We start from the raw sequence: 26,473 nt of genomic DNA, 5'->3' as shown, positions 1-26,473 counted from the left end.
CACGTTTAGAAGATATTTACAGTACCTATAGGTAAGCCTTATCATATGCTTACCTATAGGTAAAAAGTACAGAGGGAAGTTTACTTCCTCTAAAATGTTTCAACTGTCAGGAGCAAAAAGAAAGGGGCGGAGATGGTACAGTTACACTGTGTGAGAGCTGTTTGAAAGAAAGGCACCCACCCGCCACACAGCACAACACAGCACAGCACAGCAGAAGAACTTCTGAATAGACTAGCTGCATGCTGAGCTTCCTCCCCCTCCCTCCCTTCCAACACAAATATATGTCATGCGTCGGGACAACGTCTCAGAAGCAACACTTGCTGATAAACATAGGAATGAAGAACCAGAGAGAAACGACACCTAGAGCTTTGGAGAGAGATAAGTAAACACTACAGATATATGGGCTTTGCTCAGATTCCATGACTGAGGTTTACAACCACTTTAAGTGATAGAGATTCTTTCCTTAAATAGCACCCAAGAAAACAAGCTTAGAGGCTGCCCCTCCGTAATCAAGTCAGTAGTGAGGCTCACAGTCTTCTACCATGCTGTCGGTGATGTAGTTACTGTGCAGAATGTGTTCATAATATAACTTCTCAGAGGCTGTATTAACTGTCCAAGCCACAACCTCAATGCCTCTGTTATTCCATTTCTCCACAAAGTCTCTGCAGGGGAGAAAAGCAAATTTCAGTTTTATACTCGACTTATACTGGATGGCACACTTTTCCTTTAAGCTGACAGTACATAAATTCTATAAGACTCTGTCCATTGCATTTTAAAACAAACATATGAGCATTAAGGGATGAGGTTTCGGTTCACCGCTACAATGGGTTCAAAGCGAATTATGGGGGTTTGAGATTTGCAGCCCCGATGAGTTTATGAGTGGATAATTTTTGGCCTAAGACAATCCATTACTATAAAAGAGGGGATGGGATTCACATTGCAGCCAAGAAGTGCAGAGAAATGGAAACGGTTTTAGGGAAAGCTGACAAACTGCATAGGGAGAGATTAGGGTCAGTTAAAAAACTGTACTTTAATTCAGATTGTTTGCCCTTACGGAAGTCAACCCATAGGCTTTTTATTAATGCAGGCTTTTCTCCACTTTTGTGGTTAGTTTGAGGTTAGCAGTCTCTTTTTCTCCGCCCATAGCAAGCTTTTTTTTCATTTATTTTTTTTAAATTCGATGTTGATAGGGCCTTTTTTTGGGGTGCTCAAAGCAGAGTATCCACTTGGTCATCCGTTCATTAACCACTTTACCACCGGAGGATTTTCCTGCTAAAAGACCAGGGGTTATTTTGCGATTTTTTACTGCGTGACTTTAACGGACAATCGCGCGGTCGTGCGACGCTGTACCTAAACGAATTTCACGTCCTTTTTTTCCCACAAACAGAGCTTTCTTTTGGTGGTATTTGATCACCTGTGCGATTTTTTGATCACGCGCTATAAACAAAAAAAGAGCGTAATTTTTGCAAAAACAACAATATTTTTCACTTTTTTTTATATGAAATTCCCCCAAAAAAAAATGTAAAAATCAAAATTTTTTAAAATTTTCGGCCAATTTGTTTTACGCTACCTATGTTTGGTAAAAAAAATCGCAAAAAGCGTATTTTGATTGGTTTGCGCAAAAGTTATCGCGTTTACTAACAAAGGGAAAGATTTTTGTCATTTTTGGTGTTTTTTTTTTTAACGAGTAATGGCGGTGATCTGCGATTTTTTTTGCGGTACTGCGACATTGCGGCGGACAGATCGGACCCTTGACTGACATTTTTGACACTTTTGGGGGTACCAGTGACATTACTGCAGTAATCAGTGCTATATATATGCACTGTTACTGCAAAAATGACACTGGCAGGGAAGGGGTTAACAGTATTGGACAGGGAGGGGTTAAGTGTGTCCTAGGGGCGTGATTCTAACTGTGTAGGGACATTGCTATTAGTGTAAAAACGAAGATCAACAGTTCTACATAGTAGAACTGTTTGATCTTCACTTTTACACAGGGAGAACTGACAGGTGGCTTGTTTACACAAGCCGCTCTGTCTTTCTCCCGCTGTAGCGGCGATCGTAGTGTGACCGGCGGACATCGGGTCCGCCAGTCACACTCCCGCACTCCTCCGTGAACGAGCCGAGGCGGGCGCGCGCCTCGGCGGGCGCGCGCCCGCCCGCTATTGGCTCTGGAAGGAGTGACAGGCGAGCGACGTAGACCTACGTCACTCTGCCTGGCCGGGGCCGACTGCCGCAGTAAATATACTGTGCGCAGTCGGCAAGCGGTTAAGCTGCCTTTTGTTCAAAGCACGCAGCTTCATCATTTGAAAAAAAAGCTTTGATTAAGATTAGTGTGCACCTAAACCACCTCAAATTGTCACTCACATTTATTGCAGCCCATATATAGAACAGTTACCTGATTTACATGAATCCTCAAGGACAGCACATAGGAGATAGAGGCTTTGCCTACCTAAAAACAGGAAACACAACATCCACAATCAAAAAGAGCACAGTCACCCAGTGTCCTCCGTATTAAGGAAGAACAAAATGCAACTAATGAAAAACAGAATAACACCATACAACACCGAATTTAGGGAGGGAATTTGAGCTGTCCTGGAAGATTTATAGAAACTGAGTTACCAGGTAACTAACTCTGTTTTCCCAAATCATCTTCCAGGACAGAACATGAGAGGGCAAGCTAGAAATAATTTATTAGGGTGGGTCCACTGCTTGTAGGAACTATTCTAGAAGTCTTACTCCTGACAGGACAGCAGGGCAATCTGGAGGTGTCAAATCACCATGTGAAATTTGTACCAGGTGGCAGCTCTATAGAGCTCTTGATACAAACCACTAATTCTCTGTCCTTCTTGAAGCCAAAGACTTGTGAAATTATCTAAATCCATTGGGAGATTACACTTTTAAAATTAAGTACAGTGTGCACCGAAAAGGCGAAAGTGATTCAGGATAATCCTTGCTTTACCCCTCCACCACAGATTCCTAGGTCACTACAGAAAGAATTTTGAAAGCAGGGAAAACTTACACCACATAAAAATATCTAAGGACATGCCTAGGCCCTGGCCACCATTTTTCCTCTAGGGAAAGGAGTTGTGGGACAGCGCTTCACTTATTCCATATTCTGTTATGTTACAGCCTTATTCCAAAATGAATTAAATTCATTTGTTTCCTCAAAATTCTAAAAACAATACCCCATAATGACGTGAAAGAAGTTTGTTTGAAATCTTTGCAAATGTATTAAAAATAAAAAAACGAAAACAAAAACACATGTACACAAGTATTCAAAGCCTTTGCTCAATACTTTGTTGAAGCACCTTTGGCTCCAAATAAAGCCTCAAGTCTTTTTGAGTATGATGCTACAAGTTTGGCACACCTATTTTTGGGCAGTAACTCCCATTCTTCTTTGTAGGACCTCTCAAGCTCTATCAGGTTGGATGGGGAGCATCCACAGACATTTTCAGATCTCTCCAGAGATGTTCAATCAGGTTCAGGTCTGGTCTCTGGCTGGGCCACTCAAGGACATTCACAGAGTTGTTATCTTGGCTGTATGCTTAGGGTCATTGTCAAGTTGGAAGATGAACTCGCCCCAGTCTGAGGTCCAGAACGCTCTGGAGCAGGTTTTCATCAAGGATGTCTCTGTACATTACTGCATTCCTCTTTCCCTCGATCCTGACTAGTCTCCCAATTCCTGCCGCTGAAAAACATCCCCAAAGCATGATGCGGACACTACCATGCTTCACTGTAGGGATGGTATTTGCCAGGTGATGAGCAGTGCCTGGTTTCCTCTAGACATGACGCTTGCCTTTCAGGACAAAGAGTTCAATCTTCGTTTTATCAGACCAGAGAATTTTGTTTCTCATTGGGAGTATTTCAGGTGCCTTTTGGCAAACTACAGGCAGGCTTTCACATACCTTCTGCTGAGGAGTGTTTTCTGTCTGGCCATATCAGATTCTTGGTCACCTCCCTGACTAAATCCCTTCTCTCCCGATCGTTCAGTTTGGCCAGGCGGCCCCGCTCTAGGAAGAATCCTTGTGGTTCCAAACTTCTTCCATTTACAGATGATGGAGGCCAGTGTGCTCATTGGGACCTTCAATGCTGCAGAAATATATCATTTTTCTTTACCCTTCCCCAGATCTGTGCCTCAATACAATCCTGTATCGGGGTCTACAGACAATCCCTTGGTTTTAAAGTCTTTTTATTAATTTTACTTAAAAAAAAAAAACACACAAAATTGCATATCATTCAAAATCACATATAGACAAAATATTCCTAGATTATACATACCGTAAAACATTTAGATACCCCTTGGTATACATATCATTTCATAAATCTCTTCCCACAGTAGGAAATAAAAAAAAAGTGAATTATCTATTTAGTATTAATTATTTGATTACGGGGTGTAGCCCACAATATTCCCTGGGTCAACCCAAATTACTGTGTTACACTTTAAATATTCCCCACTGTTGCTCTGCTCTTGCTATGCACTTGAGCTCAATTTTGATTGATGACTTCCGATGACTGCGCTCGCTAGTTCTTCCTTCTCTTCGGCCCGCCCCCTTCTGCTCTTATGACAGCTAGTCCTTCCTTCTCCTCGGCCCGGCTCGCCCCTTCTGCTCTCTGCGCTGCTTCCCGGTCTTTTTTAAAACAAATGAGGTCAGTTCCAAAGGGATGCTGCATATTTGGACATTGCGCTTGCGAGGCTGCTTATATGGACACTGCTGGTGGGCTGCATGTATGGACACTGCTGGTGGGCTGCATGTATGGACACTGCTGGTGGGCTGCATGTATGGACACTGCTGGTGGGCTGCATGTATGGACACTGCTGTTGGGCTGCATGTATGGACACTGCTGGTGGGCTGCATGTATGGAGGCTGGATATATGGACACTGCTGGTGGGCTGCATTTATGGACACTGCTGGTGGGCTGCATTTATGGACACTGCTGATGAGGATGCATTGTTGGACACTGCTGATGAGGATGCATTGTTGGACACTGCTGATGAGGATGCATTGTTGGACACTGCTGATGAGGATGCATTGTTGGACACTGCTGATGAGGCTGCATTCATGGGCACTGGTGAGATATCATTTGATTTAAAAAAAATAAATAAATGTTCTGAGTTCAAAGCTGTTTATGTTAAATTTAAGCTTTTTTCCTGAAATTTCTCTCCAAATATTGGGGTGCGTGTTATACGCCGGCGCGTGTTATACGCCGATAAATACGGTAATCAATTTAATCCATTTTGGAATAAGGCTGTAACATAACAAAATGTGGAAAAAATGAAGCGCTGTGAACACTTTCCGGATGCACCGTACATATACAAGGACAAATACAACTCCGTGGCTCCAATATCATGCATGTAAAATAAGAAAAGTAAAATGTATAATACATAAGGCCAGTGTTGGGGTTTATTTATACAAGAAACAAACAACAAATCAAGAGGAACCTTGTATCTCTCAAAGAAAACTAATATAATAAGCCCCCGTTCACACTGGGGCGACCTGTGAGGCGACCTGGTCGCCTCACAGGTCGCCGCAGGTCACCTCCCATAGGGAAGCTGCGGACCCGTTCTGATAGGAGCGACACAAGTCGCTCCGACTCAGAAAAAGGGTCCGGAGCTTCTTTGGGGCGACCAGGAGGCGACCGCCATAGACTTCAATGTTACGAAGTCCGTGGCGGCCGCTCCGAGGTAGCGGCGCGCTGCTCGCACCGCGACCTCGGAGGTCGCGGTGCGAAGTAGCGTCGCCCCAGTGTGAATGGGGGCTAACAAATATCATGTATATAAAGTAATAGGTTGTGAATTTCATATATAAAGCCCGATATATTGTATAAAGATACCCAGGTAAGGTCTCAGCAGCCAAAGGTCTTATCCTTTAACCATACACTCACATGTTGTTTGTATGTATTACTGCATAAAAGACAAAATATTTCAGAATGCATATGTCAAAGTTAACGACAACATTAAGTATTTTCATATAAGAAAAAACTCCCAATTCATGAGACCTCTTATGCAAATGAGGCCTCTGCACAAACCATTAGAAATATCATACATGCAGAGTCACATATAGTGAATTTCACATATGAGGAATGATCTGCAGCAAAATTAAAACCTAGTTTCTTTGTTGTTTTTTTTTTGCTTTTTTTTAAATTCCAATACAGTAAAACCTTGGATTGCGAGCATAATTCGTTCCGGAAGCATGCTTGTAATCCAAAGCACTCTTATATCAAAGCGAATTTTCCCATAAGAAATAATGGAAACTCAGATGATTCGTTCCACAACCATTTATTCATAAATCCTTCAATTTATAGTCCATATAAAAAGATTATAGCATTGCGATAGGTTGTGTAACCATAAAATTGCCATCCACAAATAGACGCTTCCACAAGGAGATTGGAAGCAAAATCCAGCAGGAGCTATAGAGTATCAAAGAGAAGAGAGGCGCCTCTAAGTGTAGCAATATGGTTCAATTTAATAAAGGTACAACATTTAACAACTCACATGGTTGATGAATAAAACAGGCACATCTAAGTATGCAGGCATCCGGGGTAAAGCTGTCCACATAGACCATCTTCTGCACCGCCGCTGCTAGTCTGTAATCCTGACCGGGAAGACCACCCTGCAGTAAAGCGATCTGAAAGTGAGGGGCAGCATGGAAAGGATGATGTAGATGACGGTCCGGAGGATGGTCCTATGTGGACAGCTTTACCCCTGATGCCTGCATCCTTAGATGTGCCTGTTCCAATCATCAACCATGTGAGTTGCTAAATGTTGTACCTTTATTAAAATTTAACCATATTGCTACACTTAGAGGCGCCTCTCTTCTCTTTTATACTCAGCTGTAACTTGAGGCTACTTGTATATCAAGACATCGCTTGTATATCAAGTCAAAATGTATTTGAAAATTTTGCTTGTCTTGCAAAGCGCCCTTAAACCAAGTTACTCTCAAACCAAGGTTTTACTGTATTTGTTTATTGTGTAAAGGGGAATCTTTATTTTTCCTTGTTTTACATGTGGTGTTAGAGAACTATGGACCATCCCCCATTTTTCTTTTCTTCTTTTTTTTTGTTTTTTGTTTTGCTGTTCCTTTTTTTTTTTCTTAATGAACAGTTATACGCTTTGAAGATTTGTTATGGTGTTTTGTTTGCTTTATCATCTTCCTTTGTGTGTATGAATGTTTACATATATGAAAAATAAAGATTACACAAAAAAACCTAGTTGAACATCTCCAACTAGATGAGCAGCTCCTAATGTTTGTCAGTAGAACGGACAGGTAGAGACAGAGAGCACTACTAGAGGCAGAGGAGAGCACCATGTGGAGAGGAGAGGCAGAGGCAGAGGAAAGCTGTTATTGCTGTGCTGTGAAGGGGAACAGACATTGGGGGAACAGCTGAGGGAGACTCGACAGAAGCCAGTGACTGAAGGGGGACTGCCAACGCAACGTGACAGACACCAGACGGCGGGGACAGTACTGCAGGCGTGCAGGGACTGACTGAAAGGACAGGACAGGACAGGACAGGGCAGGACAGGAATCAGCTGTTTGGCTGAGTGAGGGGGATCACACAGACAGCGTGTAGAGAGACTGACAGGGGGAGGCTGCAGTATCTTCCATCAGACAAGGAAAGACCAGGGCAGACAAGCAGTAGATCTGACAGTACCTTGATACCTGCAAGTACCTGGGACGACGGCGGCGGCAGCGGGGGAGGACGGCCAGGGGGGCTGAAGGACTGGGAGTGAGCTGGTGACCCGGAACAGCAGCACGTGAGTAGGTGACCGATCAGCTGTTTGGCAGCTGGTGGGGGGGAACCAGAGGGGAATAGCTAGGGACTGTAGGCGACTGACTGCTCTGCGACTGACCGGGCTGTGCGACTGTGAGTGTTGTGCGACTGTGCTCAACGACTGCGACTGACCAGGCTGTGCGACTGACCGGGCTGTGCGACTGTGAGTGTTGTGCGACTGACCGGGCTGTGCGACAGAGTGTTGTGCGACTGAGAGTCTTGTGCGACTGAGAGTGTTGTGCGTCTGACCTGGCTGTGCGACTGAGAGTGTTGTGCGTCTGACCTGGCTGTGCGACAGAGTGTTGTGCGTCTGACCTGGCTGTGCGACAGAGTGTTGTGCGTCTGACCTGGCTGTGCGACTGAGAGTGTTGTGCGTCTGACCGGGCTGTGCGACTGAGAGTGTTGTGCGACAGAGTGTTGTGCGTCTGACCAGGCTGTGCGACTGAGAGTGTTGTGCAACTGAGAGTGTTGTGTGTCTGACCGGGCTGTGCGACTAAGAGTGTTGTGCGACAGAGTGTTGTGCGACTGACCAGGCTGTGCGATTGTGAGTGTTGTGCGACTGAGTGTCAAGTGAGTGTAGCGGAGTACCAGAGGGTGAGAAGGTAGAGTTAGGAAGTCAGGAAATAGCCACACAGGACAGACTTTAATTACTTAATCCCCATTAGATTAGATTAGTAGGTACAATGCCCGGCGGGTGTGGAGATGCGACTAGGTGTACATCTTGTGATATGTATGCGTTCCTCGATCATGCGATTGAGGGCGAATACAAATGCGCAAAATGTAAGCACGTTGCTTCCCTGGAAGCTCAGGTCCTGAATCTAGGGAGGCAGCTGGCAACACTGAGCCAAATGTCCATACCGAAGGAGAGCCAGGATCGTACCATTCAGGCGCAGGCAGGGGCCTGCACAGAGGTGAGCGGAGTATTGGAGGTGCAGGCATCAGAGCAGAGTAGAGGGGTGACAGTTAGGAGGGGTAGAAGGGGACAAGGTAAGGAGGCTGGTCCTGGGCTGGAGCACCCAAATAGATACGCCCCGTTGCGTGATGTTGGGGAAACCAGTCAGGGACCAGCATTGCTGGAGCAGAGCGACGCCCCTAGCTGCCAGGGGAAGAACTCCTCCAGTGAGGCCAGGAGAAAGTGAAAGGAAAGACAGGTGCTGGTGGTAGGGGACTCAATTATTAGAAGGACAGACAGTGCAATCTGCCACAAAGACCGTGTGCGCCGAACAGTCTGTTGTTTAGCGGGCGCTCGGGTTCGGCACATCGCGGATCGGGTGGACAGATTACTGGGTGGGGCTGGAGAAGACCCAGCTGTCATGGTACACGTGGGTACCAATGACATAGGCAGAGGAAGATGGAGAGTCCTAAATTATTTCAGGGACTTAGGAGCTAAGTTGAGGACTAGGACCGCCAAGGTAGTATTTTCAGAAATACTACCTGTACCTCGAGCTACACCAGAGAGGCAGCGGAAGATTAGGGAAGTTAACAAGTGGCTGAGGAGCTGGTGTAGTAAGGAGGGTTTCGGGTTCCTGGAGAACTGGGCCGACTTCTCAGTCGGCCACCGGCTCTTTGGTAGGGACGGATTGCACCTAAATGGGGAGGGTGCAACCGTACTGGTTGAGAAGATGGCCGAAAAGTTAGAAGGGCTTTTAAACTAGGTGATGGGGGGGAGGGTACATATGTAGAATTAGCCAGTGGAAAGCAAGATTCAGAGGGCAGAAATGGGGACATTAGCGGTAGGCTCCTAAACCCAGGGGGGGTATGGGGAAAAATCAAGAAAGCAGCCTAAAAACATCAAATGAGGATATATGTAACCGATCAAAATTACGAGGCTTGTATACCAATGCCAGAAGCCTGGCTAACAAGATGGGAGAGCTGGAGCTGCTGATGTTTGAGGAGGACTTAGATTTTGTGGGGATAACTGAGACTTGGTTTGACAGCTCTCATGACTGGATGGCAACCATTCAGGGGTATTCCCTTTATCACAGAGATAGAGAAGGTAAAAAAGGGGGAGGGGTATGTCTGTATATTAAGAACAGTATACAGGTAAATATGAGGGATGATATTAATAATGGAGCTATGGAGCAATGGACGAGGCAGAATCCCATGGGTAGAACTTCAAAGGGAAGGCACTGTGGGGAAGGTAATATTGGGCGTATGCTATAGGCCCCCCAACCAGAGGGAGGAGGGGGAGGCGGACCTCCTTTTACAGATAGGATTGGCAGCAAGGATGGGAAATGTCATTATAATGGGGGACTTTAATTATCCAGATATAGACTGGGCAGAAGGAACCGCGCATTCAGCCAAGGCTCGGCAGTTCCTAAATGTTTTGCAGGACAATTTCATGGGTCATATGGTGAATGCACCGACAAGAAACAATGCGGTACTTGACCTACTGATTACCAACAATACAGACCTGCTCACGGATATAGAAATACGGGAAACTTAGGCAACAGTGACCATATGTCAATTAGTTTCAGTATTAATTATAGTAATAGGAAACACAAGGGCAATATAAGGGCACTGAATTTCAAAAGAGCCAATTTCCCAAAACTGCGCTCTCTGCTAGAAAATATCAAATGGGATAGAACCCTGGGAATAAAGAACACGGAGGAAAAATGGGAGTGCTTCAAAAGCATACTTAACAAAGGGATTGACCAGTGCATTCCAAAGGGTAATAAATTTAAAAGAGCAAAACTAAACCCTGGGTGGCTAAACTCCAACTTAAAAATGCATATTAATGCTAAAGAAAAGGCCTTCAAAAATACAAGACTGAGGGGTCATTGGCAGCATTCAAGCATTACAAAGAGTGTAATAAGAAATGTAAGAGACGAAATCAGGGCGGCTAAAATAGAACACGAGAGACATATAGCGGAAGAAAGTAAAAAGAACCCCAATAAATTCTTTAAGTATATAAACAGTAAGAAAGCGAGGCCAGAACACATTGGCCCCATAAAAGACGATAAGGGAGTTTTGGCCACAGAGGACAGGGAAAAGGCGGAGGTGTTAAATAATTTCTTCTCTTCAGTCTTCACAAAAGAATTGGGGGCTACACTAACCCAGCTTGTAAGGCCAAACTAAACAACCCACCTCAGGAAATACCACCATGGCTAACAGAAGATAGACTTAGAACTAAACTAGAGAAACTTAACATAAATCACCGGGACTGGATGGCTTGCACCCGAGGGTTCTTAAAGAGCTCAGCCAGGTGATTGCCAGACCATTATTCTTGATCTTTAAGGATAGTTTACAGACGGGTATGGTGCCAGCTGATTGGAAAAAAGCCAACGTAGTACCAATATTTAAAAAGGGGCCGAGACATATCCCGGGTAACTATAGGCCGGTCAGCCTAACATCAGTAGTCTGCAAGATTTTGGAGGGGATGTTAAGGGACCACATACAAGACTTTAGTAATGAAAACAGTATTAGTAGTAATCAACATGGATTCATGAAAAATCGTTCTTGCCAAACCAATCTATTAACCTTCTATGATGAAGTGAGCTGCCACCTAGATAAAGGTAAGCCTGTGGATGTGGTGTACCTGGACTTCGCAAAGGCCTTTGACACCGTTCCCCACAAACGCTTACTGTTCAAACTAAGGAAGGTAAGTATGGACCATAAGGTGAGTACCTGGATAGAGAACTGGCTCCAGGGGAGGTTGCAAAGGGTGGTGATTAATGGGGAGTACTCGGATTGGATGGGTGTGGAAAGTGGGGTCCCCCAGGGTTCTGTTCTGGGACCAATCCTGTGTAATCTATTCATAAATGATCTAGAGGAGGGGATAGCTAGTACAATCTCAGTATTTGCGGATCATACTAAACTAAGCAGGCCAATATCTTCTGGGCAGGATGTGGAAAACTTACAAGCGGACCTGAACAAAATTATGGGGTGGGCAACTACATGGCAGATGAGGTTTAATGTTGAAAAATGTAAAGTAATGCACCTGGGTGCCAGAAACCAAGCTACTCACTAGGGGGGGAACCTCTGGGTGAGTTTAGGATGGAAAAGGACCTGGGGGTACTGGTAGACAACAGGCTTGGCAGTGGCATGCAATGCCAAGCCGCTGCAAGCAAAGCCAACAGAATACTGGGATGTATAAAAAAAGGGGATTCACTCCAGAAATAAAGAGATTATTCTCCCACTCTACAAGACTCTTGTCCGGCCACATCTGGAGTATGCTGTCCAGTTCTGGGCACCGGTCCTCAGGAAGGATGTACTGGAACTGGAGAAAGTCCAGAGAAGGGCAACAAAAATAATTAGGGGAATGGAGGACATCAGCTATGAGGAAAGACTACAAGCACTGAACTTATTCTCTCTGGAGAAGAGACGATTGAGGGGGGATATGATATCAATGTACAAATATTGTACTGGCAACCCTAGCATATGGAAAAACCTATTCAGAGAAAGGAAATACAATAGGACACGTGGCCACTCACTAAAACTAGAGGAAAGGCGGTTTAACCTTAAAATACGCAGGGGGTTCTTCACTGTGAGAGCAGTAAGGATGTGGAATTCTCTTCCGCAAACAGTGGTATCAGCAGGGAGCATTGATACTTTCAAAAACTATTAGATGGGCACCTTAAAAACCACAACATACAGGGGTATACAATGTACATTTAACAGCAAACACACACACACACATCATAGGTTGAACTGGATGGACTGATGTCTTTTTTCAACCTCACTAACTATGTAACTATGTAACTAATGTATCTATTCCATATGTTCATGTATGTTCATGATCCAGATGTAGAAAAAATACAATCATAAGCTCCAATGTTGTGTATTTGAATAACACACAGAGACAATGCAAAAGCATGAGGTCAGATCCATGAAACATACACCCAAGAAATACCCAACAATTAAGAAATACATATTTAATTGAGATATAGCCTAGTCTCTGACAATCAATCAACTATACATTTATCCAGTGGAGGAACCCAGGAGGCTTCAGGTGATAGAAGTCTAAGGCCGAGCACACCAACTGAGGTATATAGTAGATACTGGTAACCCAAACCAGGTGCAGCTTCAGCACAAGTGTAACCTAAGTGTATGGAGGAGTTAACAAGTTTCAGGTCCTGCTTAACTCAGCTGCTTTGGAGCTTCAGAGATGTTAGGGCTGCAGCCTTTACCTCTAACTTGCCACATCAATGGTGGACATGAACACAAAGCAAATTCCCCCTGCACTTGTAAGAGGCATGCAAACACCCATAGCAAACAACACCCAAAGAGTGGACATTCCCCCAAGGGTACCCCCCACACTATGGGTTTAGTTTGAAGGAGAGCTACAAGATTAAAAACTCCAAATCCAATCTGGCAGATTCGTAGAAGAATTAGACTGCATGCTGACCAGATGAAGTCTGCTGTAATACTCCTGGAAAGATACAGGACTACCTATTACTCCATCCCCCACCTGCTTGTGCTCCCTCCCTGGTGTCTATGGATGATGGCCCCAGGGCATATTCGCATCCCCACCATAATGCTGTCAGTTCAGAGGGATACGCGCATAGCAGGCCGCACACTGTCCTCACCCAGGCAAAATGTACCGCCTGGCTCAGCAGACATGCATCACAAATCTGAAAGTAGTTCTGGACTCCGGAAGCATCTATTGCAACCTCGCCGGCAACTGTGCCTGTCTCCCTACAAAAGATTTAGGGACGTTGGCTGCCATGTTCCATTCATAACAATCGGGAGCATACATCGGTGTCTCAGCCAGCCACAGAGGGCTCCCCCTACCCTATGCATCCTGAGGTAACACAGGAGAGGACTTGAAGCCCGAAAGTGTAAGGGAGGGCTTCAGCTAGAGCCTCCATGCCCATGGGTAAAGTTCCTTGGGGAAAACTGAGCAGGTAATGGGGAGAGAAGGTCCCACAACTAGGATATTAATGAAATTAGCCTCGAAAACCCAGGTATGCAACCTCTCCAAGTCCACTTTCCTGGAATCACTGGGGAGCATATACTAGGAGGGTTCTGCAACTAGCACAAAGGCCTGAGGCAAAAAATAACAAATTATTACGATGTTCCTGTTAAGCCGGAGGAAACACAAATACTGGAGGACACAAGGTGACTGTGCTCTTTTAATTTGATTGTGGATAATGTGTTTCCTGTTTTCAGATAGGTGGAGCCTCTCTTTTATGTGCGGTCCTGGAAGAAGATTTGGGGAAGAAAATTTAGGTATACATCAGTTAGGCCTATTCCCCCTGATTAAAACTGCCCTGCTGCTGGATAGTTTTATACTGCCTTATCCTTGCAGGATCTTTCTCTTTAGTACATTTTGGTCTACTGTATTATGCCTGAAAAAAAAACTGAACTGCTACTGCCTTCTTTTTCTCTGCAATATCTTAATTCTTGCAATGAAGCTCCAGTCTGTGCCATTTGGCTCTAGTAAATCTAGGCCTAGCCTTGTTATTTAAAATTGTTCTACTGGTGGCCAATTTTACATTGCTTTGTCATCTGTGGTCTTTTAATTCATGTAGCAAAACACCTACCTTTTCTCTGGCACATTTTGGCCAGTTCGCCCTCATTAAAGAAGTCCTTCTGCTGAACAACTTTAAACAGCAGTATAATCTGTGGACTCCTAATTGAGAATAAGACACAAATTGGCCAGCTGCAGGACAGTTTTGCATCAGTGAGAACAGCCACAGCAAACTACTAGTTAATTTCTTACTACCTTGTTGCTAAAAACTACCTGTAAAAAACCTTTGTTTCAAACTGAAATTAATGTGATTTGGGGGTTCTGCTACCTTACGTAAGACAAGCCAATTGTAAAAGAAAAAAACAATTGCTCAGCCAAATATGCGCTGCCAGCATAGAGTGTCTGAAAAACGCACTCCATGCACAGCTTCAAGGCATTCAAGAAGCATGTCATTTAAAGGATTTGTGTATTTACAATGGTGACAGCGAAGCTGTATAAAAAAAGACCCTTATTCTGCTGTATGGCATTTTGTACTTTTTTGTATTGGTACATGTTCCCCACTGCAGTGCCCAGCATTGTTATTTGTTCCCCATTGAAGTGCCCATCTTCACGTGTATTTAACAGGATTTGTCCCCCATAGACGTCAATGGGATTTGCCCAACCCAGGCAGATTCCCAGAACTACGAACCATCTTATTGGAAATATGGCATATCCTATATTAGGATGAATTTGGTAAAGTGTAACCAATACCTAGAATTAGTTTTCTAGAGAAATGGTCTTTCGAGAGGAACTGGTTCAAGGAGATACTTTAAATTGTTTAAAACAGGTTGGGTATTTTCTATACCTCTACTTTTAAAACACAAGAGCCTTCCTTAACCCTTTCACTGCCACGTACGTATGTTGTACAGACCTGACAGTGGTGGTTTCAAACACATGAGCAGTGGCTGCAGCCACAAGGATTATGTGTAAATCTGACAAGCAGACTGCTGCCTGTCAGATGAAAGCAATCCGGCACATTTGGATTACTTTCACACCCTCTGGTAACCGTGCTCCCCTCGCGTGTGCTCCTATCATCTATCCCAGGCTCTGCTTGCCCATCTGCGGGCCCAGGACAGGAATAGTGGGTGCAGCTAGGTAGAAGGGAGGGAGACGACCAGACACATGTCCGCTCTCCTCTCCTTCTTGTTGGCGACCCAGAAGCAATGTGCTTGGCATCACTTCCAGGTTCCCCTGTCAGTTTACCCCTGGCTAGCATGGCTGGGAAAGAATGTAATACATTGTGATCTGCATTGCATTATATTTAGTGGAGCACAGGGGAGACATTCAGACTCTTTTAGATGCCCAAGTCATTGTAAAGATTTCAATGTTCACATACAGGAAGTCTGCATCTGCACATCACTTGCAGGCAAGGATCGAGAAAAATGAAAGTATCCTATTCACATGCCTGTTAGATTTAATGGGGTTGATAGCCTAAAGGAGCAGAGGCTGTTTCCCTAGTAAAGTAAATGTTGACTTTGCAAGTGTATGTTTACTTTGCATACTGAATGGTCGCAAATAAGGTAAAGCTGTGTTCACTTTGAATACACTTGTACAAGGAAAAACTCTCTTTTTTAAATTGTTCTTGGTCATTCTGTGATTGCTATTGCCAAAGTGACATAACTGTTGTGTAAAAAACTGACAGAATACAAGTGTCCATTTTTGTTTACACAAACCAATCAGAATGCAGCTATAATTCACCAGCAACAGAAACAATCTGATTGTTATGTGTGAACAAGTACATTTTTAGAAATCTGTAGGTTTAAGTCCAGGAATGGGTCTAGATGTCAACAAGGTAGGCAGGCCTCGACCACAACTTAAATAAACTTACTTTGAGATGTAATTCTTCTGCATCAGAAAAGCAGATATGCCACAAAAGTTCCACAGAATGTGATGTAGTGCCCAGTCCAGTAGGACATCCATTGACATATAGAAATAATGTTTCCACATGGAATCAAAACGAGGCTTCCCATCCCCTAAATGGCTGAGACTCCATCTCCTATGGGTTAGAGCAGTGACTACATTTACATCTGCTTGCCTCATCTGAAAATAAAGCAGATATCACATTTGATTAATCTGTGCTAATGAATGAGAACATGTCATATATCACATAGGGTAAGACCAAACAACGGCAGATTTCTTGATGTAACACAGTGATGAATGGCACACAGTTGAAAGACTTAAAAACTTTTTTTTTATAGGCAAAAAGGAAATGATCAGCAATTGTTTTAGAAGCATGTCTCCAGGCTATTACAAGTTTCCAAAGCTTAAAAAAATGCTTGTTATCAAGGTGAAGTGATAATATAAAATTTCAGAGGTAGATGGTACTGAAGATTTATTCCAGATCAGTGAACTCCTGGTTCTAAATAAACTGGGTCAACGTGGCCAGTGGGACCCTTTTGTTTTTACCCACATTTGGGGCAGTATCCTAATTTGAAAACAAAATGAAGTTTCCCTATTACCCTGCCGCAGGCAGGTGGAAACACAAACATGTTTATGTATATACCAATCATAGTGTACATGAGGAATTTATTGAACCGCATCTTAACCCTAAATATTGCTTGGAATTCCATAAAACTTGAAGACAATGTATCCAGAGGTCTGTGGTAAACATTTAAATAAACCCTACAATGACAAATCAAACATTAATAAACAGTACAGACTAAATAAGTGTAATGCTTCAAAAAACCAAAGAGTTTATTGCAGGTTTATACTCACTTTATAGATAACACTTGGCTCAAAAGAACAGACGATGCTGTTGTTATACAGGTTGGGAAAGTCCAAATACAGCTGTCTGAGGGCTTCAGCAGCCTAGGGAACAAACATTTATTTCTTTTAAAACTAAAAACACAAGCAGAACAATTTATTTTTTTAAAACTTCATCTTCCTACTTTTCCACTATGCAGTAAATGTGTTCTACATTACACTTGGTGGAAAGGGAAAGGAAAAAGGTAAATATGCTGCATTTCAGGTCCATTCACATCTGTAGATTGCATTTCAGGTTCTGTTGGCTAACAACTGCTACTCCTTTGGAATTAAAAATCTACCAAAACGTATACATGGCTGACCTGGCATAGCGGCAGACCAGGAACTGTAAAGTAGTATTTTAAATGAGAAGAAAAAAAATATTTAAACACAACACATTTCACCTTATTCCTCTCCACCAATCAACACTGAGCTACAATACTCTTAAAAACAAAGACACAATCAACAGTCAATGTTTGCTCTGTTAGAAAAAGGGAGTGACAGATTATCAGTCAACAGAGAAGCAGTACCCAACAGCTTTCAGGGGCCAGAAAATCCCCTTAATCAGGGCTTGAAATCAGTAGTTAGAATTCCAAAATTTAATTTTAGTATGATCTTCTGGAAAGAAATCATTGTCCACAAACAAACAAATGCAATAGCTCAAAATGGCACTGTTTAGATACAGATGATTTCTACTCTTTTACATGCAGAGAGCAGGGACAGCAGGGACATACAGTATCTCAAAAAAGTGAGTACACTTCTCAAATTTTTGTAAATATTTTATATCTTTGCATGTGACAACACTGAAGAAATTACACTTTGCTACAATGTAAAGTAGTGAGTGTACAGCTATGTGTACAGCTGAGTATAACAGTGTACATTTGCTGTCCCTTCAAAATAATTAAACACAGCCATTAATGTCCAAACCGCTGGCAACAAAGATTAGTACACCCCTAAGTGAAAATGTCCAAATTGGGCCCAAAGTGTCAATATTTTGTGTGGCCACCATCATCTTTCAGCACTGCCTTAACCCTCTTTGGCATAGAAATCTTCATAACTTCACAGGTTGCCACTGTAGTCCTCTTCTATTCCTCCATGTCGACATCACAGAGCTGGTGAATGTTAGAGACCTTCCGCTCCTCCGCCTTCCATTTGAGGATGCCCCACAGATGCGCAATAGGGTTTAGGTCTGGAAACATGCTTAGTCAGTCCATCACCTTTACCCTCAGCTTCTTTAGCAAGGCAGTAAGTCACCTTGGAGGTGCGTGTTGGAGTCGTTATGTTGGAATACTGCCCTGCGGTCCAGTCTCTGAAGGGAGGGGATCATGCTCTGCTTCAGTATGCCACAGTACATGTTGGAATTTATGGATCCCTCAATGAACTGTAGTTCCCCAGTGCCAGCAGAACTCATGCAGCCCCAGACAATGACAATCCCACCACCATGCTTGACTATAGGCAAGACACACATGTCTTTGTACTCCTCACCTGGATGCTGCCACACAGCCTTGACACCATCTGAACCAAATAATTTAATTCTGGTCTCATCAGACCACAGGACATGGTTCCAGTAATCCATGTCCTTAGTCTGCTTATCTTCAGAAAACTGTTTGCAGGCTTTCTTGTGCATCATCTTTAGAAGTGTCTTCCTTCTGGGACAACAGCCATGCAGACCAATTTGATGCAGTGTGCGGCGTATGGTCTGAGCACTGGCAGGCTGACCAGCCCCCCCTTCAACCTCTGCAGCAATGCTGGCAACACTCACACGTCTATTTCCCAAAGACAACCTCTGGATATGACGCTAAGCACATGCACTCAACTTCTTTCGTCGACCATGGCGAAGGCCTGCTCTGAGTGGAACGTGTCCTGTTAAACCACTGTATGGTCTTGGCCACCATGCTGCAGCTAAGTTTCAGGGTCTTGGCAACCTTCTTATAGCCTAGGTCATCTTTATATAGAGCAACAATTCTTTTTTTCAGATCCTCAGAGACTTCTTTGCCATGAGGTGCCATGTTGAACTTTCAGTGACCAGTATAAGAGAGTGAGAGCGATAACACCAAATTTAACACACCTGAGACCTTGCAACAGTAACAAGTCACATTACACCGGGGAGGGAAAATGGCTAATTGGGTCCAATTTGGACATTTTCACTTAGGGGTGTACTCACTTTTGTTGCCAGCGGTTTAGACATTAATGGCTGTGTGTTGAGTTATTTTGAGGGAACAGCAAATATACACTGTTATATACCGTAAGCTGTACACTCCCTACCATACATTGTAGCAAAGTGTCATTTCTTCAGTGTTGTCACATAAAAAGATAATAAAATATTTACAAAAAAGGTGAGGGGTGTTCTTTTTGTGAGATACTGTAAGTACCTGTAATAAATAAAATAAATTTCTAGAGAACCAAGTAAAGCAGTTTGCTTACCTGATCCTCTGCTCCCGCATTCTCTTTTACTCTGCATTTAGGCAGTCAGATGCCCCTGATGCCATCAAGACTGACCCAGAGTCCACAGTTGTAAACTGAACATGCAGACACCAAGAGACAATTTTCTGTCAGAATGTAGGAGAGTGTAGTCTACCAGGGGAGCAGAGGAACAGGTATGTGAAAGTGCTTCTACTCCCCTTCTAGACATAAATGAGCAGTTGACTTTTATTTTTCCCAGAGTTAGACTTCAAGGGTCTAATGGTCATGAATACAGCCTTTGAGAGCAGTTATTGGATATGTTTAAAGAGAAAGCCTACATGTATTTCACCTTAAAAACTGCCTTTAACAAATAGTTTTTTTGATTCTGCCAAGAAAGATTCCCTTTGTTGGGTTTGAATCAGGATTAGAATAATAATATCAGATTTTGCACACAGTAGAATGCAAAAGTCATCCCTATGGTATTCTAGATAAACATTGGGGTATTTCTAAAGGGACCCCCTTCTAAATAATATTTTACTTGCGTAAGGTTCTTCTGTAAGCCTAGATGCCTCACCAATACGTTTGCACCCAACAAGTTAAAAAACGTCCTCCCTTCCACTGTATCCATTCACAGATTTTAAAATACTGGTGGGCCCTTTAAATGTGGGAAGTTCAGCTGTGGTTCTTGTGATTTTATGTCAAAGAGAGAATGAGCTCTCTAGCAATAAGGGTAGACGTTTTAAAATTAAACAGTTTGTTATTTGTTCATCCTATTATGTCACCCTATTGTTTGACATGCACCTGATGACTTAATGATATAAGCTATACAATCTGCAAAACAAAGAACTAATTTCAGAAAAAAAAAAAAGCTACGGAATTGCGTGCCCCACTTTTTTCTGAAAAGTCACATAGTGATCCCAAATGTAAAGAAGATTAAGAAATTCATACCCTTTAGTTTTTTTTTTGTGATAGTTCCTTTAAAATCTTTTTTTTTATGGTAGGAATCAGAGTTTGGCTACAATGTACACTTCAATTACAAATTGCTATTTTTTTCCCACAATTCCCACAACTTTTATTAATCTTCCAGTTTTAACACGGTTCATAAAAAGGTTGGTGGTGACACCTAGGGTTTTCTTTTGGTTATTACATGCTACAGTTTACAAATATGGTCACTTGACAGAATTTGTATTGTTTATTTGTGATTTATTGTCTACCTATATGATTCATATTATTTTGTGTGTATTCAGTTGTACCAATTGAACTTGTTCGTATTTATGTAATTTAGAAAACGTTATTTCTAATTGAATTTATGCAAAACAATGTTTCACATAGATTTATTTATTTATTTCTCTTGCTTCCCATCCACATGGTCCCGCTGTCATTATCAGACAGTCTGGTTTGTTTTGTGATGCGTGCTCACTCTGGTTTCCTGACCATTACATCATTCCTCCAATCTGATGAAGTTGTACAGCCCAAAAACATGGCACTGGAGGTACTAATTACCCAGGATACAATCTCAGTCCTTGTTTACAGTTACCATTCTTGGGAGGGTTGTAGTACCTTTTTCCTGACTTATTCAGTATACGCTCCAGAGTTTTCATCTTTGCTTCTGCCCCTTCTTTTGCCAGCTGCCTGTAGAGCAACTGGTTGTATGCCCCGATTAGGTAATCGCTTTGTTCTTAGTAGGTTAGTAAAGCTCTCTTCATACCTCACCATTCTGTCCTTATGTCGGTGTGGTGACTATGCATTTTTCATACATTACCGCTCATTTGTCTTTAATCCCCATTTTGCTTGAAACTGCATTAACCCCTTAAGCCCCAGCCCTCTTTCAGACACTTTTTGTTCACAAGTTAAAATTATTTTTTTTTTTCTAGAAAACTACTTAAAACCCCCAAACATTATATATATTATTTTAGCAAAGACTCTGGAGAATCAAATGGCGGTCATTGCAATATTTTTTTGTCATGCGGTATTTGCGCAGCGGTCTTTAAAACGCCATTTTTTTGGAAAAAATTTGAAAAATTACATTTCACTGCATTTAAAAAATACTAAACAGTAAAGTTAGCCCATTTTTATTTGTATATTGTGAAAGATGATGTCACGCCGAGTAAATAGATACCCAACATGTTACGGTTTAAAATTGCGCACACCCACGGAATGGCGACAAACTACGGTCAATAGAAATCTCAATAGGCGACGCTTTAAATTTTTTTAACGGATACCAGTTTAGAGTTAGAGTGTAGCTCTTTTTTAATTATTGCTCACGCTCTGGCGATCGCGGCGATACCTCACATGTGTGGTTTGAACAGCGATTTCATTCGCGGCTCGACTTCCGTATAACGGTGACGGCGGCGGCTAAAATTTTATTTATTTTTTTCCTATTTATTTATTTTTTTTTTCTAACTTAATTACAGTTTAAAAATAAAAATAAAATCAGATCACTTTTATTGCTGTCACAAGCAATATAAACATCCCTTGTGACACCAATATGCAGGGACAGGTACTCTTTATGGAGGGATCGAGGGTCTAAAAGACCCTAGACCCCTCCACTACACTTCCATGTATGCAAAACGCTGAAAACTTGCCACCTTTTGCAGCACACTAACCCGGAAGTGACGTCATGGATGCCGCCTCCGGGTTACGTCATCGGAGACCCGATCTAAGCCGTTTCCGGCATTGATCGGGACTCCATCCAGCCGGCGGACGTGGCGGCTGGGTGCTCGGGGCTCCCGGTGGGACGGGAGCCCCGTTAAAAGTCACGAAAGGCGGCAGGAGGGGGGGGGGTCCCCTCCCGCTCACCCGGGTAACGATCGAGCGGCTCCCGAGCCGCATCGTTCGTTACTGACGGAAAGCCGACCGTTGGCACTAAACCACGGTACCGGGATGATGCCGCTAGCTAGAGGCATCATCCCGGTATAACCCCGCAAAGTTACCCGACATATATATACTGTATGTCAGTTTGCGGTAAGTGGTTAAAGATGCAACAAGCAAGCCTTTTCAACACACATCTGCAAGGCACCCAAAATGCACAGATTTGAATAGATTCTAAAACGCACCATGCAGTGTTATTTTCTTGCATCAAACACCGTCATTTTTGCTGGGCACATTGGTCTGAATAAAAAGGTGGAAAAAAATATATAAAAAGGGTGTGAAATTAAAAAGGAATGTATATACTCAAATTATTATCACTAGTTAACCTATACAGTTAACAAAATACAATTTTCATGATCATTGTCCTTTTAGCCAATCACATAGCCTTTGGTGAGATTCACACAGCAAAAGGCATTTGATTGCTTTAAACATCCAATGGGGTACCCACCTACAGGCTGCCACTACCGAGCTCAGTAGAAGTGACTGGGTAGCATTAGGTCCCCCCACTTTACTTTCTGAAGCTTGCTTAACCACTTAAGCCCCGGAAGATTTTACCTCCTTCCTGACCAGGGGGTATTTTGCGATTCGGCACTGCGTGACTTTAACGGACAATTGCGCAGTCGTGCGACGCTGTACCTAAACGAATTTGACGTCCTTTTTTTCCCACAAACAGAGCTTTCTTTTGGTGGTATTTGATCACCTGTGCGATTTTTTGATCATGGCGCTATAAACAAAAAAAAAAGAGCGTAAATTTTGCAAAAATAGCAATATTTTTCACATTTTTTTATATGAAATTCCCCCCAAAAAAAAATGTAAAAATCAAAATTTTTTAACATTTTCGGCCAATTTGTTTTATGCTACATATGTTAGATAAAAAAAAAAAAAAAAAAATCGCAAAAAGCGTATTTTGATTGGTTTGCGCAAAAGTTATCGCGTTTACTAACAATGGGAAAGATTTTTGTAATTTTTGTTGTTTTTTTTTTTAACGCGTAATGGCGGCGATCTGCGATTTTCTTTGCGGGACTGCGACATTGGGGCGGACAGATCGGACCCTTGACTGACATTTTTGACACTTTTGGGGTTACCAGTGACATTTCTACAGTAATCAGTGCTATACATATGCACTGTTACTGTAAAATTACACTGGCAGTGAAGGGGTTAACTTTTTTTTGAGAGAGAGGGGCTGTGTGTGTCCCTAGGGGAGTGATTCTAACTGTGATTGGCTGTGGCTTGGGCTGTAGGAACAATGATCAACGGTCCTACACAGTAGAACCGTGTGATCATTGTTTCTACACAGGGGAGAATGGCAGGCGGCTTGTTTACCCTAGCCGCCGGTCACGCGCGCGGGGGGGGGTGTTCGTGACCACGCGGGAGCGCGCCTCGGGGGGCGTGCGCTCGCTCCCTAGACCCTCACAGGCTAGCGACGTAGATCTACGTCACTTTGCCTGTGAGGGGCTGACTGCCGACGTAAATCGTCGTTAGGCAGTCGGCAAGTGGTTAAAGCTTTGCAAATGCTTTCTAAAAGCTTACTATACACACTGCTCTTCTACAAACCTTATGAACAAAGCCTTATTCTTTTCCCCCTAACTGCACTTTGTTAGTGGTATATTCTTATAAACGTAATACTATATATGTACGGTGCCTTGCGAAAGTATTCGGCCCCCTTAAACTTTGCAACCTTTTGCCACATTTTAGGCTTCAAACATAAAGATATAAAATTGTAATTTTTTGTGAAGAATCAACAACAAGTGAGACACAATCATGAAGTGGAACGAAATTTATTGGATATTTCAAACTTTTTGAACAAATAAAAAACTGAAAAATTGGGCGTGCAAATTATTCAGCCCCCTTAAGTTAATACTTTGTAGTGTCCCCTTTTGCTGTGATTACAGCTCTAAGTCGCTTGGGGTATGTCTCTATCAGTTTTGCACATCGAGAGACTGAAATTTTTGCCCATTCCCCCTTGCAAAACAGCTCGAGCTCAGTGAGGTTGGATGGAGAGCATTTGTGAACAGCAGTTTTCAGTTCTTTCCACAGATTCTCGATTGGATTCAGGTCTGGACTTTGACTTGGCCATTCTAACACCTGGATATGTTTATTTGTGAACCATTCCATTGTAGATTTTGCTTTATGTTTTGGATCATTGTCTTGTTGGAAGACCAATCTCCGTCCCAGTCTCAGGTCTTTTGCAGACTCCATCAGGTTTTCTTCCAGAATGGTCCTGTATTTGGCTCCATCCATCTTCCCATCAATTTTAACCATCTTCCCTGTCCCTGCTGAGGAAAAGCAGGCCCAAAACCATGATGCTGCCACCACCATGTTTGACAGTGGGGGATGGTGTGTTCAGGGTGAGGAGCGGTGTTGCTTTTACGCCAAACATAACGTTTTGCATTGTTGCCAAAAAGTTTGATTTTGGTTTCATCTGACCAGAGCACCTTCTTCCACATGTTTGGTGTGTCTCCCAGGTGGCTTGTGGCAAACTTTAAACGACACTTCTTATGGATATCTTTAAGAAATGGCTTTCTTCTTGCCACTCTTCCATAAAGGCCAGATTTGTGCAGTATATGACTGATTGTTGTCCTATGGACAGAGTCTCCCACCTCAGCTGTAGATCTCTGCAGTTCATCCAGAGTGATCATGGGCCTCTTGGCTGCATCTCTGATCAGTCTTCTCCTTGTATGAGCTGAAAGTTTAGAGGGTCGGCCAGGTCTTTGTAGATTTGCAGTGGTCTGATACTCCTTCCATTTCAATATTATCGCTTGCAGAGTGCTCCTTGGGATGATTAAAGCTTGGGAAATCTTTTTGTATCCAAATCCAGCTTTAAACTTCTCCACAACAGTATCTCGGACCTGCCTGGTGTGTTCCTTGTTCTTCATGATGCTCTCTGCGCTTTAAACGGACCTCTGAGACTATCACAGTGCAGTTGCATTTATATGGAGACTTGATTACACACAGGTGGATTCTATTTATCATCATTAGTCATTTAGGTCAACATTGGATCATTCAGAGATCCTCACTGAACTTCTGGAGAGAGTTTGCTGCACTGAAAGTAAAGGGGCTGAATAATTTTGCACGCCCAATTTTTCAGTTTTTTATTTGTTAACAAAGTTTGAAACATCCAATAAATTTCGTTCCACTTCATGATTTTGTCCCACTTGTTGTTGATTCTTCACAAAAAATTACAGTTTTATATCTTTATGTTTGAAGCCTGAAATGTGGCAAAAGGTCGCAAAGTTCAAGGGGGCCGAATACTTTCGCAAGGCACTGTATATGTAATTATTTGGTCACAACAGCGTATATATAAAAAAAAATACAATTCTCCTAACAAGCGCAGTAGCTGTATAAATTATGATTACTATTTTGGATATTCATTTGTGATATATTATTTTCCTTATTTTAAAAATATATTTTGGATGACTTCAACAATTTTGTTTGTGACAACAGTTTAAAATAGCAGGTTCTAGCTTTTTTGGTTATGCACATTTTGGATTTATGTAACGTATGTATTGGTTGTGCCTGTATGTGTTGCTTTAATAATTTCCTATGTAGAATAAAAAAAATTACAGCTGCAGTTTTACTGGTTGTTACAGCAAACACTCTTTGTTTAGGCACTTCCAATACATATGAGCACATCTCTGCTCTGTGTGGCACAACATTTGTGTCACTGCATAACGATTGAGAACCAAACACTGACCCAGACCCACCTCTGCTGTCTACATGTCAGATCATGCTGTCATTACCTGAGTGGCATGGCCTTTGACATCAAAGTAAATCACCAGATTGTGATGTATACATTCTTCAACTGCCTCCTTCAGTGTGGGAACCTTTTCATCATTATACAGGTGCCTGCATTGAGAGACAGAAATTATACAAAACATTACATCAATAATGACAGTTTTAAGATCAAAACAATGCTACTTTTATCATAAATAATACAAAACTTTGTTTAATTTGCAATGGAAAATCTTGCTACTCTAATTAAATCTTGAAGGCTTATTTCACCTCTGGCATATCTTTTCTAATAGAGTCCCATAAGACATCAGGTCCCAGTAGGTTAAAACAAACAGATTAGCTAGGTTCTCTTGCACACAAGTGTCTGGGCACATGCAACATGAATTCAGGTGTATTTCCCCTCGCCTGAAAAGTCCAGGTGCTGCGACACGGGTACAATGCTTTGCAGGTTCCCAAGAAAACAATGTGTATTTATTTTTTTTAAAGGTGCCTTTAAAGTAAGCC

At 42.6% G+C, this 26,473-nt stretch overlaps 1 protein-coding gene across 2 annotated transcripts in view; it reads right to left on the bottom strand.

Annotated features, from left to right (window-relative positions):
* Nucleotides 1-388: 388 nt before the first annotated feature.
* GDE1 (glycerophosphodiester phosphodiesterase 1) overlaps nt 389-26,473 on the bottom strand; it is a 45,405-nt gene continuing 19,320 nt past the window's right edge. For both annotated transcript variants that reach the window (XM_082260983.1, XM_082260984.1), the window contains 4 exons: nt 25,978-26,083; nt 16,937-17,029; nt 16,050-16,261; nt 389-662 (listed from right to left, as the gene is read on the bottom strand). In XM_082260983.1, the coding sequence (XP_082117109.1) occupies nt 515-662; nt 16,050-16,261; nt 16,937-17,029; nt 25,978-26,083 (559 nt within the window). In that variant the 3' untranslated portion in view covers nt 389-514. The remainder of the gene's footprint in view (nt 663-16,049; nt 16,262-16,936; nt 17,030-25,977; nt 26,084-26,473) is intronic.

Source organism: Pelophylax lessonae, assembly GCF_965119305.1.
Source record: "Pelophylax lessonae genome assembly, chromosome: 6".
Lineage (NCBI taxonomy): Eukaryota > Metazoa > Chordata > Amphibia > Anura > Ranidae > Pelophylax > Pelophylax lessonae.
The sequence above is the reverse complement of the archived record's forward strand: the minus strand, read 5'-3'. Positions and strand labels throughout refer to the sequence as shown.